The sequence below is a fragment of the Somniosus microcephalus genome, unplaced genomic scaffold, assembly GCF_052327205.1.
Source record: "Somniosus microcephalus isolate GS21.2 unplaced genomic scaffold, FLI_Smic_1.0 unresolved_chr1, whole genome shotgun sequence".
NCBI lineage: Eukaryota > Metazoa > Chordata > Chondrichthyes > Squaliformes > Somniosidae > Somniosus > Somniosus microcephalus.
The window spans coordinates 149,764,216-149,780,925 of NW_028225179.1; the positions used below are offsets into that span (position 1 = coordinate 149,764,216).

At 52.1% G+C, this 16,710-nt stretch overlaps 1 protein-coding gene across 1 annotated transcript; it reads left to right on the forward strand.

The window, feature by feature from the left end:
- The first annotated feature begins 4,297 nt into the window (after positions 1-4,297).
- LOC147096243 (zinc-binding protein A33-like) lies at positions 4,298-10,814 on the forward strand. The gene is made up of 5 exons (XM_085975090.1): positions 4,298-4,463; positions 4,558-4,791; positions 5,683-5,705; positions 5,793-5,908; positions 10,049-10,814. Exons 1-5 carry the CDS (start codon positions 4,425-4,427, stop codon positions 10,597-10,599), a joined length of 963 nt encoding a protein of 320 aa, XP_085831216.1. The 5' UTR covers positions 4,298-4,424; the 3' UTR covers positions 10,600-10,814.
- Positions 10,815-16,710: the final 5,896 nt, after the last annotated feature.

Sequence of the window (16,710 nt, forward strand, 5' to 3'; positions counted from 1 at the left end):
CGACCGCAATGTGTACTTCCTCAATATTATCGATGAGTACTCCCGTTTCCCGTTCGCCTTCCCCTGCCCGGACATGACCAGTGCCACGGTCATTAAATGTCTGAATGACCTCTTCACCCTGTTCGGCTTCCCCAGCTATATCCATAGCGACCGGGGCTCATCGTTTATGAGCGACGAACTCCGTCAGTACCTGCTAACTAGGGGTATTGCCACAAGCAGGACCACCAGTTACAACCCCCGGGGGAACGGACAGGTGGAAAGAGAAAATGCGACAGTTTGGAAGGCCATCCTGCTAGCCTTAAAGTCTAGGGGCCTTCCAACCTCCCGCTGGCAGGATGTGCTACCCGATGCACTCCACTCTATTCGGTCACTGCTCTGCACTGCCACTAACGCCACCCCTCATGAGAAAATGTTTGTCTTCCCAAGGAAGTCCACATCGGGGACATCGCTACCGCCATGGCTGACATCCCCAGGGCCGGTCCTACTGAGAAGACACGTGAGGACCCATAAAACGGACCCCCTAGTCGAGAGGGTCGACCTCCTCCACGCCAACCCCCAGTATGCTTACATTGCGTACCCGGACGGGCGGGAGGACACAGTCTCCATAAGAGACCTTGCACCCTCGGGGGCCGCAGTAACCCACTACCCACTACCACCCCCCCCCCCCACGATCCGATATCCAGCCCCAGCAGACGGCAGGCCTGGGTCCCGCGACCCGCTCGACATCTATGAGGACGACACGCCAGCGCCACAGCCTACGCGGGACTTGACGCCGGAAGCTTCACTACCCCTGCCGTCGCCATGCCGATCACAGCGGCAGACAAGACCTCCGGAGCGACTCCAATACGCTAACTTTTGATACACTTCACCCCGCCGGACTCAATTTTAAACAAGGGGTGAATGTGGTAAACCACTGTTTGTATACTGTTTGTATTCCACTGTAGACATGCCTCGGCTGACTCCTCCCACAAGTCCTAGTATAAAGGTGGCTGCTCCCCAGCCCTTTGTATTCCTGGACTGGTCGACCACTCGAGGCAGACCTTCATTCTTTTTGTTAATAAAAGCCTTTAGTTACTCTCTTAACTCTCAGTCTTTTATGAGTAATTGATAGCGCATCAATACCCTCCTCCTTCTGGCCAATCCCGGCCCTCTCTCCCGCCGTCTCTCTGCCCCTTCATAGTGTTCGGCCATGAGGCAGTCGCCCTCCAAAGCATCTCCCATTCCGATGCCAGTTGGTCAAAAGGCTGTTAGGTCTCGTGCTCCAACTGCTCCGGACAGGTTTGAAGGTCCCAAGTACTCTAATGCTAAAATCCCAAAACTCTGCTCCACAGTAGCTCGCCAACTCTCTCCACCAACGATCGCAATGAACAGGCCAAGTGGCTGAAGCTTCTATACGAGAGCTGTCCCCTTTAAATAGCGCCACCGACTCCGAGAAGGACCTGCTAACGCTCCTTCGAACTGTCACTAATAGCGCTAGGCGTAAAGGCTCCGGGCGCCACCCAATATCTGCTCAGGCGCCCTAAAAGGCGTTGCACACTGAAATGACGTCATTATGTGCTTGCGCTCGTGGGCGCATGCAAACACTTAGCGCAGGCGTTAAATGTATAGTAAATATGGGAGTTGTCGCTATCTTCATTGCGCCCGCCCCAACATTAGGTAACGCCCCAATTCTCGGTCTCTTTAGGCGCTAACCGCTGGCGCAAACAACCGAATTTCTAGGCCAAAGTGCCACAAATGTTAATCAGTGAGTTTAGATGACAGGCACAGAGAAAATCTTTAGAGGGATTGAAGCATTGAGGATCTATTTTATCTGCTAGAAAGAAAGACTTGCATTTGTATAGTGCCTTGGAAGGAAGCAAATGTAACTCCACTATTTAAGAAAGGAGGGTGAGAGAAAACGGGGAACTACAGACCAGTTAGCCTGACGTCAGTAGTCGGGAAAATGCTAGAATCTATTATTAAGGACTCGGTAACATGGCACTTAGAAAATAACAATAGGATTGAGCAGAGTCAACAGGGATTAATGAAAGGGAAATCGTGTTTGACAAATCTGTTAGAGCTTTTTGAGGTTGTAACCAGCAGAATAGATAAGGGGAACCAGTGGGTGTGGTGTATTTGGATTTTCAGAAGACATTCGATAAGGTGCCACACAAGAGGTTATTGAAGAAAATTAAGGCTCATGGGATTTGGGATAATATACTAGCATGGATTGAGGATTGGTTAATGGACAGAAAACAGAGAGTAGGAATAAACGGGTCATTTTTAGGTTGGCAGACTGTAACTAGTGGGGTACCACAAGGATCAGTGCTTGGGCCTCAGCTATTCACAATCTACATTAATGATTTGGATGAGGGGACCAAATGTAATATATCCAAGTTTGCTGATGATACAAAGCTGGATGGGAATGTACGTTGTGAGGAGGATGTAAGGAGGCTTTAAGGGGATATAGATAGGCTAAGTGAGTGGATAAAAACATGGCAAATGGAATATAATATGGAGAAATGTGAAGTTATCCACCTTGGTAGGAAAAATAGAAAAGCAGAGTATTTTTTAAATGGTGAAAGATTGGGAAATGTTGGTGTTCAGAGGGACCTGGATGTCCTTGTACATGAATCACTGAAAGTTAACATGCAGGTACAGCAAGCAATTAGGAAAGCAAATGTTATGTTGGCCTTTATTACAAGAGGATTTGAGTATAGAGTAAAGATGTCTTACTGCAATTGTATAGGGCCCTGGTGAGGCCATACCTGGAGTATTGTGTACAGTTTTAGTCTCCTTAACTAAGGAAGGATATACTTGCCATAGAGGGAGTGCAGCAAAGGTTCACCAGACTGATTCCTGGGATGGGGGATTGTCCTATGAGGAGAGATTGAGTAGACTAGGCCTATATTCTCTAGAGTTTAGAAGAATGAGAGGTGATATCAATGAAACATACAAAATTCTTACAGGACTTGACAGGGAGGATGTTTCCGATGGCGGGGGAGTCCAGAACCAGGGGTCACAGTCTAAGGATAAGGGGTAAGCCATTTAGGACAGAGATGCGGAGGAATTTCTTCAACCTGAGAGTGGTGAACCTGTGGAATTCTCTGCCACTCAGGGCAGGTGAGGCCAATTCATTAAATATATTCAAGAAGGAGTTGGATATATTTCTTGAGGCTAAAGGGATCAAGGGATATGGGGAGAAAGCAGGGACAGGGTATTGAATTTGGATGATCAGCCATGTTCTCATTAAATGGCGGAGCAGGCTCGAAGGGCCGAATGGCCTACTCCTGCTCCTATCTTCTATGTTTCTATGTTTCTTTACTTGTCCCATTACCACCCTCTTTTGCTTTGCACCAGCATCACTTTTGACATTTATTCACTCCTGCCCCCCACCCTATCACAGACCCTCCCTGTTGTTGTTTTCCAGCGCGCCCACCCCTCCCCCTTTCCCTGGCTCTGTACTTGCTTACAGATTGTTAAATCTCCAACACTTTCCAGTTCTGACGAAAGGTCACCGACCTGAAATGTTCTGTTTTTCCCTCCACTGATGCTGCCTGATCTGCTGAGTGTTTCCAGCATTTTCTGTTTTCATTAGGGATTAGGAATGTTAATGTGCGATATATAACGTTGTAACAGCGTAAGAGTAAATACGGTAACAGAGCAGGGAACTGAAGAGGCCAATTTAGTGTTAGTTCATGACAGGGAGTTGGGAATTGTCTTTTATTGTGTGACTATATAACTTTGTATCACTGTCAGAGTAAATACGGTAACACCGCAGGGAACTGAAGGAGGATTTGATGGGCGAACCGGGGCTGATCCACCCACAGAAATATCAGCCCAGCAGTTTGAATCAGGAAGCGCTGAAACTCATCCCGGCTTCCAGACACGAGGTGGAGAGTTTCACTGAGGATTGAAATTGTCCCGTTTGTCTTGATTTCTTCACCGATCCGGTTATACTGGAGTGCGGGCACAACTTGTGCCGCGCCTGTGTCACCCGGCCTCGCGAACACCAGGAGGCGACAAACTCCTGGCCGGAATGTAGAGAGGAATTTGCAGACAGAAACCTCCGGGTCAATCGGGCCTGAGCGAGTCTGGCCCAGAAAGCAGGAAAATTAAACCTGAATGGGAAAGAGAAGGAAAGTAAACTTCACTGTGAGGAACATCAGGAAGAACTGAAGCTGTTTTGTGAAACTGACCAGAAACTGATCTGTGTGACGGGCCTTGCGGGGAGAGACGGGCAGAGTGACGAGTCGCGCCGCTTCCTGCCCATCAATGAAGCTGTTGAGATCTACAGGGTAAAATGAACAAGAGATTCACTTGATCCACTCTTTTACTCGCCTGTTTTCACAAACACTTTTATTCTGAGATTTTCATCCCAATCCCGGGATCAGCTGAAATCTTCCTTAGATTCTCTCACAGAGAAGAAATCGGCGGCTCCAGAAATGGAATTAAAACAGAAACAGCAGATTTCCGCAGTTAGGGTAAGGTCTCCCTGTGCTGATTTTCTGGGATCTCGGTTAGTTTTGTTCGCTTTATCGCGGTACATTAATTATGTTTCACATTTCATTTCGGTAGGAACAGTCGAGCAGTCTGCAGACCCGCATCACATCCGAGTTCGCTAAAATGCACCAGATTCTCAGTGAGAAAGAGCAGCGATTAATCCGAGATCTCAGGGAACAAGAGGGGGAGATTCTAGAATCAATGGAGGAAAACCTCCGAGAAATTAAAGAGAATTTAAATTCTATTCAGGAGAAACTCTCAAAGTTGCAGAAACAGAAGGAGCAAAAAGACGGGCTGACATTTCTGAAGGTGAGGATTATATTGCGGGTCAGTTCAGTGAAACTTCACACAGTCACAAAATAACCGATGATAACTGAAATAAATGCAGCATTTGCTGAATAATTCGAAACTGATTTAAACTGATTGTTTTGTCTATTCCGGGGCAGTTCTGTTGTCACTGAACTAACCGGCTCCCGCACTGTCCGCAGATTCCCAGGAATACCTGCAACCTCCCGGGAATGAGTTGTCCTGATCTTGAATTTCCGTGTTGCGCAAGTTTACTATTTTCCTGGCACTCAGATTGCAATCCAGTTACAGTTCCATGTTGTGAGTGTGTGGGTGTGTCTGGTGCGGTGGGTGTGAGAGTCACTGTGTCTGTGAGTGACACTGATGTTGAGTTCCAGTATCTGACACACAAATCAGGCTTTTCAACTACTTACAATGATAGAATCCCACAGGCACAAAAGGCCCATTGTGCCTGTGCCGGCTCTTTGAAAGAGCTGTGCAATTAGACCCACTCCCCCCTGCTCTTTCCCCATAGCCCTGCAATTTTTCCTTTGCAAGTCTATTTCCAATTCCCTTTTCACAATCACTATTAAATCTGCTTCCTCCACCCTGTCAGTCAGTGCATTCCAGGTCATCACAAGTCATTGTATAAAAAAATCCCCACTCTCTTATTTTGCCAATTATCTTAAAGATTTGTGAATGTGAGCCCCCAGGTCTCTCTGTTCTTGCACCACATTTAAAATTGTACCGTTTAGTTTATTTTGCCTCTCCTCATTCTTCCTTCTAAAATGCACCACTTCACACTTCTCTGTGTTAAATTTTACCTGCCCTGTGTCTGCTCATTTCACCAGCCTGTCTGTGTCCTCCTGAAGTCTTTTACTATCCTCCTCACTGTTTGTGTTTTATTTATTTCAGGAGGAAGCTTGTCGGAAGAGGAGGTGAGACATGCTCTTTACTGAAACTCTGCACAGTTTGGTAAAAGAACTCAGAAAAGTGTTATAACATCAACTGTTCAATATTTACAGGATTAGTGAGGATGATCAAGTACTGTCAGTAGCAGATGGCGCCCTGTCTATCGGAAAGTTCAATGGCCCTTTACAGTACACAGTGTGCAGAGAAATGATAGACGCCATTAACCCCGGTAAAACTCTTATATTCCTTTTCCTGATTTATAAATCCAGATGAGAAGAGACTGAACGGGCTCCCTGACCCCGGATTAAATGATCACTGATGTCCGTGTCTAGTCTGGAAGTCAGGAGTCTTTGCTCTGGATAAGGGAGGGCTTGGGGTGATCTTATTGAAGTATTCAAGATCCTAAACCGCAGAGAGAAGATAAACATCCACAGGTTTAACACAGTCAGAGTCTACAACAAAGTAGGGATAGTCCCAAACTGAGAAAAGGGAGGGTGAAAAGGCAGTTTGGATTGAGCGAGGTTGGGTTTTTGAGTGACCCCATTGATCGGGCAGGCAGTGAGTCAGTGAGCCCACTGCTCGCTCCATGAAACTGGTCAGAGGCCCAATCCATTCTCAGGGTTGGGCTTCAGTACAATATTGCTGGCGAGTTACCCACGGATTTGGAGCGTGGGAAGGTGCTCGGTGATCCTTGAGGAGGGAGGCGGGAGACCGGAAATCCGCCAAATCCTCCCTGGAGGCCAGTGAGCAGAAGGCGAGGAGGGGAGGGGGGCATGAAAATGCAGTAGGAGGGGGCGAGGTTGGGGGAGGTGGAGGGAGAAAGCCGAGAAGCGGCAGCAGCATTAAGGACAATTCAGGCACCTCCTGGCCACAGAGAAACTGTTACAAAAGGGAAAAAAAGAAAGAACGTGCATTTATATAGCGCCTTTCACGAGCTCAGGAAATCCCAAAGCGCTTTACAGCCAATGAAGTAATGTTTATGAGTAGTCACTGATATAATGTAGGAAAAACGACAACGAATTTGCGCACAGCAAGCTCCCACAAATAACAACGTGATAATGACCAGATACCCTGTTTCCGTGATGTTGGTTGAGGGATAAATCTTGCCCAGGACACCGGGGAGAACGAACTCCTTGCATCATTCCCTATGGGGTTTCCAGTGGTCCCTTTAAGGACCACAGGTTCAGCCATTCTACAGACTGTTCCACTGGGTGGGGCTTGCACAGCTCACGCTCCATCCAATGGAAGACCAAGATTGCATTGGGGTCCCATGTACATATGGGATCCGGTTTGCATGAACTAATGAGGCTTCCCCCATGTTCAGTGCGGGAGCGCTGGATTCCTATCTGGCGGCTGTTACATTGCCCGGAGGCCTTGGTGGGAACCTGGTGGGAAGCACTGCGTGTGATTTTTGTCTCATTACTGCTCCATTTACGGTGTAAATCCGGGCGATAGTGAGACGTAAATCACTCCCAAGTACTTTATGGGGAGGGTATGGAAAGTAAGGGAGGCAGAGTTGTCTGAGGGTATCAGCAGCTTCAAGAGAGAGTTTGATAAGAAGCTGGCAAAAAACTGTAAACCCAAATAGGACTGAGCTGCCTGGGCTTGGAGAGTGGAATTGTGAGGGCTGAGGAGAGGGGAGGTCTAATTTGGACCCCCTGCCCTATTGGACACCCTGCCCTATATCACAGCAGAAAATACACTTCAAAAGTAATACATTGTGTGAAGTGCTTTGAGACATTTGTCAGGAGCATTAGAAATGTCAGTTTCTCCTTCAGATGTAATTGCAGTGTATTTATTTCCAACACATCCCTTATGCTGGACTCTGTCTTACCTGTGAAATATTTTACTCACAACAGTACTTTCCTTGTTGCCTTTGAAAACAGCTGCTTAAACCCGAGTTTAGAACCACGCTAGAAAGTCATTGCATCACCTTTGAAAGCAGCTTCACACAGTGACACTAATCCCATCATCACTCACTTCCACCGAGACTCTCACCCACTTTCTCTGATCTGCTTTGAGTTACTCACAGTTCTTACTTCAGTTCTTAAATTCCCAACAATGTATGTTCTGATATTTTATACCAATATTCCTACTGGATAAAACATCAACATTCGGTTCAATGTTTGGTATTTTTATTTTTATTCTCTCGCTGCATTATTCTCTTTATTTTACATATCCACGGTACAAATAACCAATCAGAAGCCAGGCTGCCTGTCTTACTGAGATTGTATTCTCTGCTGGACCCACCTCCTGCTCCATTGACCCCATTCCCACTAAACTGCTGCCCACCCAACTTCTCTTCCTGGTTTCATGCTAGCTCACATTGTAAATGGTTCCCTCTCCTCACGTCCTATCCAGCTCCTTTTCAAATCCAATGTCACCACAACTTCCTCAAAATTACCCATCCTCTATCCCTCTGGCCTTGCACTTGATCTCCAACCTTACTTTCTTCTACAAAGTCCTTGAACGTACGATCACTTCTGAAATCCCTGGCCATTTTCCTGCAACTGCATGTTTGAACCACCCTAACCAGATTTTCATCCCTGTCATAGCCCCAAAGTGGCCCTAATAAAGATCACACATGACATGCTCTGTGACAATGAATATCGCGCATTTTCCCTCCTCATCCTCCTGGAGCTCTCTGCAAACATTGACCATTCTCCTCCAATGTCTCTCCTCAATTGTCCTACTCAGTGGGACTGCCTTTACTTGGTTCACATTTACCTATTTGATCGTAGCCAGAGTATCTCCAGCAATGGCTTCTCTTTCCGAACCCGCACGGCACCCCAGGAGATTCTCAAGTATTTATTCTTGGTCTTATTCTCTCACTGATCTACATTTTGCCACTTGTCAACCTCATCCACAGAAACAGGCTCAGTTTCCAGATGTACACCGATGGTCCCCAGCTCTACCTCTCCACCACCTCTCTTGACCCCTCCACCGCCAGTGTGTTGTCCAACAGATTATCTGGAATCCAGTTATGGAGGAGCCAGAATTTTTTCCAATTAAACATTGGGAAGATTTAAGCCATCGTCTCTGGAAATTGTCAACAAGTCTACATCCTGGCCACCAACTCCACCCCCTCCTTGGCCACTGTCTCAGGCTGAACCAGACCCTTGCTGTTCTATTCAATCTCGAATTGCACTGCTGATTGTGATCAATCTAAGAGTGTCTGGGACTTTGTCTCCAGTACATGGTGTATCCTGTCTCTCCCATTTCCTTTGCTGAGCTTTTTAATTTAGTTTCCCTCGGTTGTTTTTGGTTCCCTCTTCCTTTCTGCAGCAGCTCCCCTCCTCATTGTTTTCACTTTACCTTTTTCCTTCTCTTCTCTCTATTCTCCTGCTGTCGGTACTTTCCCCCTCTCCACACATCGACAGCGCTGATTAGTGGTGTGTGGGTCACGCCTCCAGAGAGAGATTGCGGGTAAAATCAGGCTGGGTGGTAACACAAAATGGGCGATAGTAAATCAGTGGCCCATTTTACATTGTGCCCAATATTAATTCCCATTGAAGTTAATGGAAACGAATATTGAGGGAGCGCGATACGAGCTGCTGATCGACTATCACCTAAAACAGTCCAAGACCAATTTCATCCTCCTCCCTCTCTTTTGCCTCCCCCTCTCTCCACCTCCCCGCTCTCCCCTCCCCCTCACCTCCCTTCGCCCTCTCCCCCTCTCTCTGCTCCCTCCCCTCCTGCTCTCTCCCCTCCCCTTCCCCTCTTCTCCCCTGTCCTCTCTGCTCCTCTCCCCTCACTCTTTCTTCCCCTCCAGCTCCATCTCTCTCCACTCCCCCTCTCCCCTCCCCCTCACCTAACACTCCCTCTTTCCTTTAACCCTCATTCTCTCACCTCCCACTCTCTCCCCATCCCCTTCTCTCCCTCTGCCCTCCCGCTCTCCCTTCCATTCCCCTCTCCCGCTCTCTCCACCCCTCCCCCTCCCTCTCCTCGCTCTCCCCTCTATTCCCTCCCACACTCGCTCCCATCCCCCTCCCTCTCCTCCCCCTGATCTCCCACTCCCTCCCTCCCCACCTCTCCCCTCTCTCCCTCTCGCACCTCTTCCCACCCCCTCCGCCTCTCTGTCTCATCCCCCTCCCCATCTCTCTCGCTACCCTCACCCGCTCTCTCTCTTTCACCCTCCCCCCGCTGTCTCCAGTGGTTCTCGGGTCTTTATCTCCGGGCGCTGCTTCCGCTGCAGCGCTGAGTCGAGGGGAAATCGACGTAAATCAACCCCCAGGTGAAAACCCTGGAGTGACAGCGGATTCCATGAATACAACCCAGAGCCCGAGTGGGCACTTTAAAAAGGAAAGTATTTGAGTAAATCACAAGAAGAAACTAAATCACTGACTGTGTTATTTTAACTTTCCCCCAGCTCCAGCTTCTCTGACTCTGGATCCGAACACAGCGAATCCCCGACTCATCCTGTCTGAGGACCGGACCAGTGTGAGACTCGGAGACAAATGGCAGCCGCTCTCTGACACCCCGGAGAGGTTTGATTGCAGGGCCTGTGTCCTGGGATCGGAGGGATTCACATCAGGGAGACACTACTGGGAGGTGGAGGTGGGGATCAAGGCTCGGTGGTTTCTGGGAGTGGCCCAAGAGTCTGCCGGGAGGAAAGGGGAAATCAGACTGAGCCCTGACACCGGATACTGGACTGTGTGGCTGAGACCCGGAAGTGGCTATGTTGCCGGAACCTCCCCCTCACGGACCCCCCTCACCCCGAGTGTGAAGCCCCGGAAGATCGGGGTGTACCTGGACTATGAGGGCGGACAGGTGTCATTTTACAATGCGGACAACATGTCCCATCTCCACACTTTCACCCACACTTTCACTGAGAGAATCTTTCCCATATTCAATCCGGGATGGAATGACAGCGGGAAAAACTCCGCCCCGCTGACAATCTGCGGGGTTAAAGGTCACTAACAGGTCCATCCCATAATGTCACCCCGCCTCCTGCCAGCTGCAAACTGATGGGCGTCGGTCTCAGTCACAGGTGGTGCGGGTGGTCCAAATGTCACCTGAGGTCAGGGCGGCTACAACCGAGTGACAATGTCTTGTTGGTGAGATTTGTTTGTTTAATCGGTGCAGGGGAACAAACTCGTGGCAACTGCTCCAGAGACTCCTGTAAAATTAAATAAAACCTCAAGAACATCGAGAATCATCGGGGCCCAGAAACAGAGGAGATTTAAAACACGGGCAGGAATACACCAAGGGAACCACAGACTCCAGCTGGGAAGTTAAAGGTAAAGAGGGGCAGGGGAGAGGAACTAGGGTGAGATGGAACACCAGTGGGAAGGACATGACAAAGGGACCATCCGAGACACGGCAAATTAAATAATACCCGAGGGAAGGAAAAAGTAAAAGGGGCACCAGATAGAAGTGAAATCAAAAGGGAACAGGAGGGAGTATCAGAAACATGGGAAAACCCAGGGGATGGAAATGATCAGAACATTCAAGCGTGTGGAGTGTTTAGAATAGAGAGTGGACAAGGTCATCACCTGTGGAGAGAGAAGACAGGTTAACATTCCGGGAATACACCCTGCATCGGAACTGGGAACTGAAAGATCAGCAAGGGCCTCTGTAGGGCTGGGGAATAGAAGGAGGGGGAGGGAAGAAACAAATGGATGGTGAATTGTAGAGAGGAACTGACTGGGTGGAATGAGCTGTGAGCTGCAGGAACCCGGTGACCTTCCTGCCTGTAATGTTGCTCCACAGGCGGAAGGTGGCGCTACATGGCGGTGTTTGAGATGAATTAGTGCAACACCTGCCAAGCGCTGTTATTAAACTGCACCATAGAAGCCGCATTGATTGAAAACACAGCGATTCGGGGCTTAATTACATCCCAGAAGCATGAACTAAACGTGCTGTTTGTTTTATTTGCACCTTGCTCCAGCCTCTGGATTCTTACAATTCCCATCCCGAACTAATGGTGGAATTTAAGAGCCCCCGCCTGGTGTAACCGGAGTGAGAGTCGCCTGGAAATGGCACTAAAGTTTACACCGGAGCTTCAGCCATCGCCACCTTGGGTAGGGTCCTGAGATGGGCAGCGGGAACGCCCGCCTGTTTCAGGGGGAAACAACGTCATTTACAAACCGGGGTCCCATGAAGTACAGAGGACCCGGATTGTAATTTTCAGATACAAATGGGCGGAGTGTGGGCGCGTTGAGCGACCGAACCAGCTGCTCTTCAAACACCCGCTGGAGGCCGCTCGGAAATCAGACAAAGGTTCTTTAATTTTTTTTTACACATCTCTCTCTCTCTCCTAAAAACATATTCCTGACATCATTTAACCATGACTTTCTGATTTACTTCATTTTGTTCACAAATATTTTCAACCTTCCTCGTGTTCCGCCCCCTTCAAGTACGTTTCTTATTTTTTCATAGAAGTGCAAACATTCCATGTTGAAAGTTTCTTCTGGACTTTTTTCATTCGTTCCTGGGATGTGGGGGTCGCTGGCAAGGCCAGCATTTACTGCCCATCCCTAATTGCCCTGAAGAAGGTGTTGCTGAGCCGCCTTCTTCAAACGCTGCAGTCTGTGTGGTGAAGGTTCTCCCACAGTGTTGTTAGGGAGAGAGTTCCAGGATTTTGACCCAGTGACAATGAAGGAACGGCCGAAATATTTCCAAGTCAGGATGGTGTGTGACTTGGAGGAGAACTTTGAGGTGGTGGTGTTCCCATGCGCCTGTTGCCCTTGTGATCCTGGGTGGAAGAGTTTGCGGGTTTGGAAGGTGCTGCCAAAGAACACGCCGCCCCCCTCATCACCCCTTCCCCCCTCCTCCCCAACCCTCTCCTCCTTACCCAACCTCCCCGCTCATTCACATCCCCTCACCCACTCCCCCCCCTCCTTCTCACCCCTCACCTCAACCTCACCACTCTCCCGATCACTGCCACCTCCCTCTCCCCATCACTGCCCCCTCCCTCTCCCCATCACTGCACCCTCCCTCTCCTGATCACTGACCCCTCCCTCTCCCGATCACTGCCCCTCCCTCTCCCGATCACTGCCCTTCCCTCTCCCCATCACTGCCTCTCCCGATCACTGCCACCTCCCTCTCCCCATCACTGCCCCTCCCTCTCCCGATCACTGCCCTTCCCTCTCCCCATCACTGCCTCTCCCGATCACTGCCACCTCCCTCCCCCCATCACTGCCCCCTCCCTCTCCCCATCACTGCCCCTCCCTCTCCCGATCACTGCCCACTGCCTCTCCCGATCACTGCCCCTCCCTCTCCCCATCACTGCCCCTCCCTCTCCAGATCACTGCCCACTGCCTCTCCCGATCACTGCCCCTCCCTCTCCCCATCACTGCCTCTCCCGATCACTGCCACCTCCCTCCCCCCATCACTGCCCCCTCCCTCTCCCCATCACTGCCACCTCCCTCCCCCATCACTGCCCCCTCCCTCTCCCCATCACTGCCCCTCCCTCTCCAGATCACTGCCCACTGCCTCTCCCGATCACTGCCCTTCCCTCTCCCCATCACTGCCTCTCCCGATCACTGCCACCTCCCTCCCCCCATCACTGCCCCCTCCCTCTCCCCATCACTGCCCCTCCCTCTCCCGATCACTGCCCACTGCCTCTCCCGATCACTGCCCCCTCCCTCTCCCCATCACTGCCCCTCCCTCTCCAGATCACTGCCCACTGCCTCTCCCGATCACTGCCCCCTCCCTCTCCCGATCACTGCCCCTCCCTCTCCAGATCACTGCCCACTGCCTCTCCCGATCACTGCCCCCTCCCTCTCCCCATCACTGCCCCTCCCTCTCCAGATCACTGCCCCCTCCCTCTCCCGATCACTGCCCCCTCCCTCTCCCGATCACTGCCCCTCCCTCTCCCCATCACTGCCCCTCCCTCTCCAGATCACTGCCCACTGCCTCTCCCGATCACTGACCCCTCCCTCTCCCGATCACTGCCCACTGCCTCTCCCGATCACTGCCCCCTCCCTCTCCCGATCACTGCCCCCTCCCTCTCCCGATCACTGCCCCTCCCTCTCCCGATCACTGCCCCCTCCCTCTCCCGATCACTGCCCCCTCCCTCTCCCGATCACCGCCCCTCCCTCTCCCGATCGCTGCCCCCTCCCTCTCCCGATCACTGCCCCCTCCCTCTCCCGATCACTGCCCCCTCCCTCTCCCGATCACTGCCCCCTCCCTCTCCCGATCACCGCCCCTCCCTCTCCCGATCGCTGCCCCCTCCCTCTCCCGATCACTGCCCCCTCCCTCTCCCGATCACTGCCCCCTCCCTCTCCCGATCACTGCCCCCTCCCTCTCCCCATCACTGCCCCCTCCCTCTCCCGATCACTGCCCCTCCCTCTCCCGATCACTGCCCCCTCCCTCTCCCGATCACTGCCCCCCCTCTCCCGATCACTTCCTCCTCCCTCTCCTGATCACTGCCCCTCCCTCTCCCCATCACTGCCCCCTCCCTCTCCCGATCACTGCCCCTCCCTCTCCCGATCATTGCCCCCTCCCTCTCCCGATCACTGCCCCTCCCTCTCCCGATCACTGCTCCCTCCCTCTCCCGATCACTGCCCCTCCCTCTCCAGATCACTTCCTCCTCCCTCTCCTGATCACTGCCCCTCCCTCTCCCGATCGCTGCCCCTCCCTCTCCTGATCGCTGCCCCTCCCTCTCCCGATCACTGACCCCTCCCTCTCCCGATCAATGCCCCTCCCTCTCCCCATCACTGCCCCCTCCCTCTCCCGATCACTGCCCCCTCCCTCTCCCGATCACCGCCCCTCCCTCTCCCGTTCACTGCCCCTCCCTCTCCCGTTCACTGCCCCTCCCTCTCCCCATCACTGCCCCCTCCCTCTCCCCATCACTGCCCCCTCCCTCTCCCCATCACTGCCCCCTCCCTCTCCCGATCACTGCCCCTCCCTCTCCCCATCACTGCCCCCTCCCTCTCCCAATCACTGCCCCTCCCTCTCCCGATCACTGCCCCTCCCTCTCCGCATCACTGCCCCCTCCCTCTCCCGATCACTGCCCCCTCCCTCTCCCGATCACTGCCCCCTCCCTCTCCCGATCACTGCCCCTCCCTCTCCCGATCACTGCCCCTCCCTCTCCCGATCACTGCCCCTTCCTCTCCCGATCACTGCCCCCTCCCTCTCCCGATCACTGCCCCCTCCCTCTCCGCATCACTGCCCCCTCCCTCTCCCGATCACTGCCCCCTCCCTCTCCCGATCACTGCCCCCTCCCTCTCCCGATCACTGCCCCTCCCTCTCCCGATCACTGCCCCTCCCTCTCCCGATCACTGCCCCCTCCCTCTCCCAGTCACTGCCCCTCCCTCTCCCGATCACTGCCCCTCCCTCTCCCGATCACTGCCCCCTCCCTCTCCCGATCACTGCCGCTCCCTCTCCCCATCACTGCCCCTCCCTCTCCCGATCACTGCCCCTCCCTCTCCCCATCACTGCCCCTCCCTCTCCCCATCACTGCCCCTCCCTCTCCCGATCACTACCCCTCCCTCTCCCGATCACTGCCCCTCCCTCTCCCGATCACTGCCCCCTCCATCTCCCCATCACTGCCCCTCCCTCTCCCCATCACTGCCCCTCCCTCTCCCGATCACTGCCCCTCCCTCTCCCCATCACTGCCCCTCCCTCTCCCCATCACTACCCCTCCCTCTCCCGATCACTGCCCCTCCCTCTCCCGATCACTGCCCCCTCCCTCTCCCCATCACTGCCCCTCCCTCTCCCGAACACTGCCCCTCCCTCTCCCGATCACTGTCCCCTCCCTCTCCCGATCACAGTCCCCTCCCTCTCCCGATCAGTGTCCCTCCCTCTCCCGATCACTGCCCCCTCCCTCTCCCGATCACTGCCCCTCCCTCTCCCGATCACTGCCCCTCCCTCTCCTGATCACTGCCCCCTCCCTCTCCCGATCACTGCCCCCTCCCTCTCCCGATCACTGCCCCTCCCTCTCCCGATCACAGTCCCCTCCCTCTCCCGATCACTGCCCCCTCCCTCTCCCCATCACTGCCCCCTCCCTCTCCCCATCACTGCTCCTCCCTCTCCCAATCACTGCCCCACCTTCCAATTCGCATCCCCCGACCCCAGGATATACCCGGGAATGCACAGAAGGTTCATACAGCTCGGCAGTTACATTTCAATGAAGACCAATATTTGAAATCTCATAGACCTGAAACGTTACCTCTGTTTCTGTCTCCACAGATGCCGCCTGACCTGCTCAGTATTTCCGGCATTGTCTGATATTATTTCAGTTTTCCAGCTTCTACAGTATTTTGTTTTTGTATTTGAAACTGAAGTAATTCTGTGTATTGAATATTATTTCAATGGGCCTGCCCGTGTGTGGCAGGAAATCCAATGGGCGGTGAAATAGGTGGACGGCGCGCAGAGCCTCATTTCCACCCACTCACCCCAGCTTTGTCCATTCATTGCCAGAGGGAGGGTGGAAGTTCCCAGCCCAGGGATTTGATGCTAAACTACACTGGTTTATATATTGCATCTCCAGATAATCTTACCAGAGTCAACTGAGCCGAGAGTAACTTTATCCTGGCAACTATTTTTATATAAATCGCACCGTTAGTCTTTGTCAAATGTGAGTTTCTCACACCACTGTTTAATTTAGCTAAATATTTCAGTTATTTCAATCTGTAAACTTCTGGTCTGTGTGATAATATCTGCTGTTTATAGAGAGTTTAGTAGTGTAGGAGGAGACTAGATTGAATTCAGTCAGTAAATTGCTGCCGTTGAGGTATCTGTTAGTGCCCCAGATGTGCGCTGCTGTGAGGTGGAAAAACGTGACAGCATCTGGATCGTAAGAGGAAACATCTGTTTTCAGCAGGGTGTCGGACCAGACCCTGGAACAGGTTGATCCGGCCCGCGGACTTGCCCTCAGAGGCGGACTGACTATCGGGAAATGTCCCCGAGTGTCCCCCGGACCCTCCACCGATGAATTTGGACTCTGGGTCTTTCTAAAGCCGGTCTGTCCCGGGGCTCTGAGGCGTTTCCCGAGCTCCCCCTTCCCCGCTCTCCAGCCGCCTTCACTCACTCTGCAGCGCTCCTCTGCTCTGCAGTGAAACCCCGATTAAAATGAGACCGAGT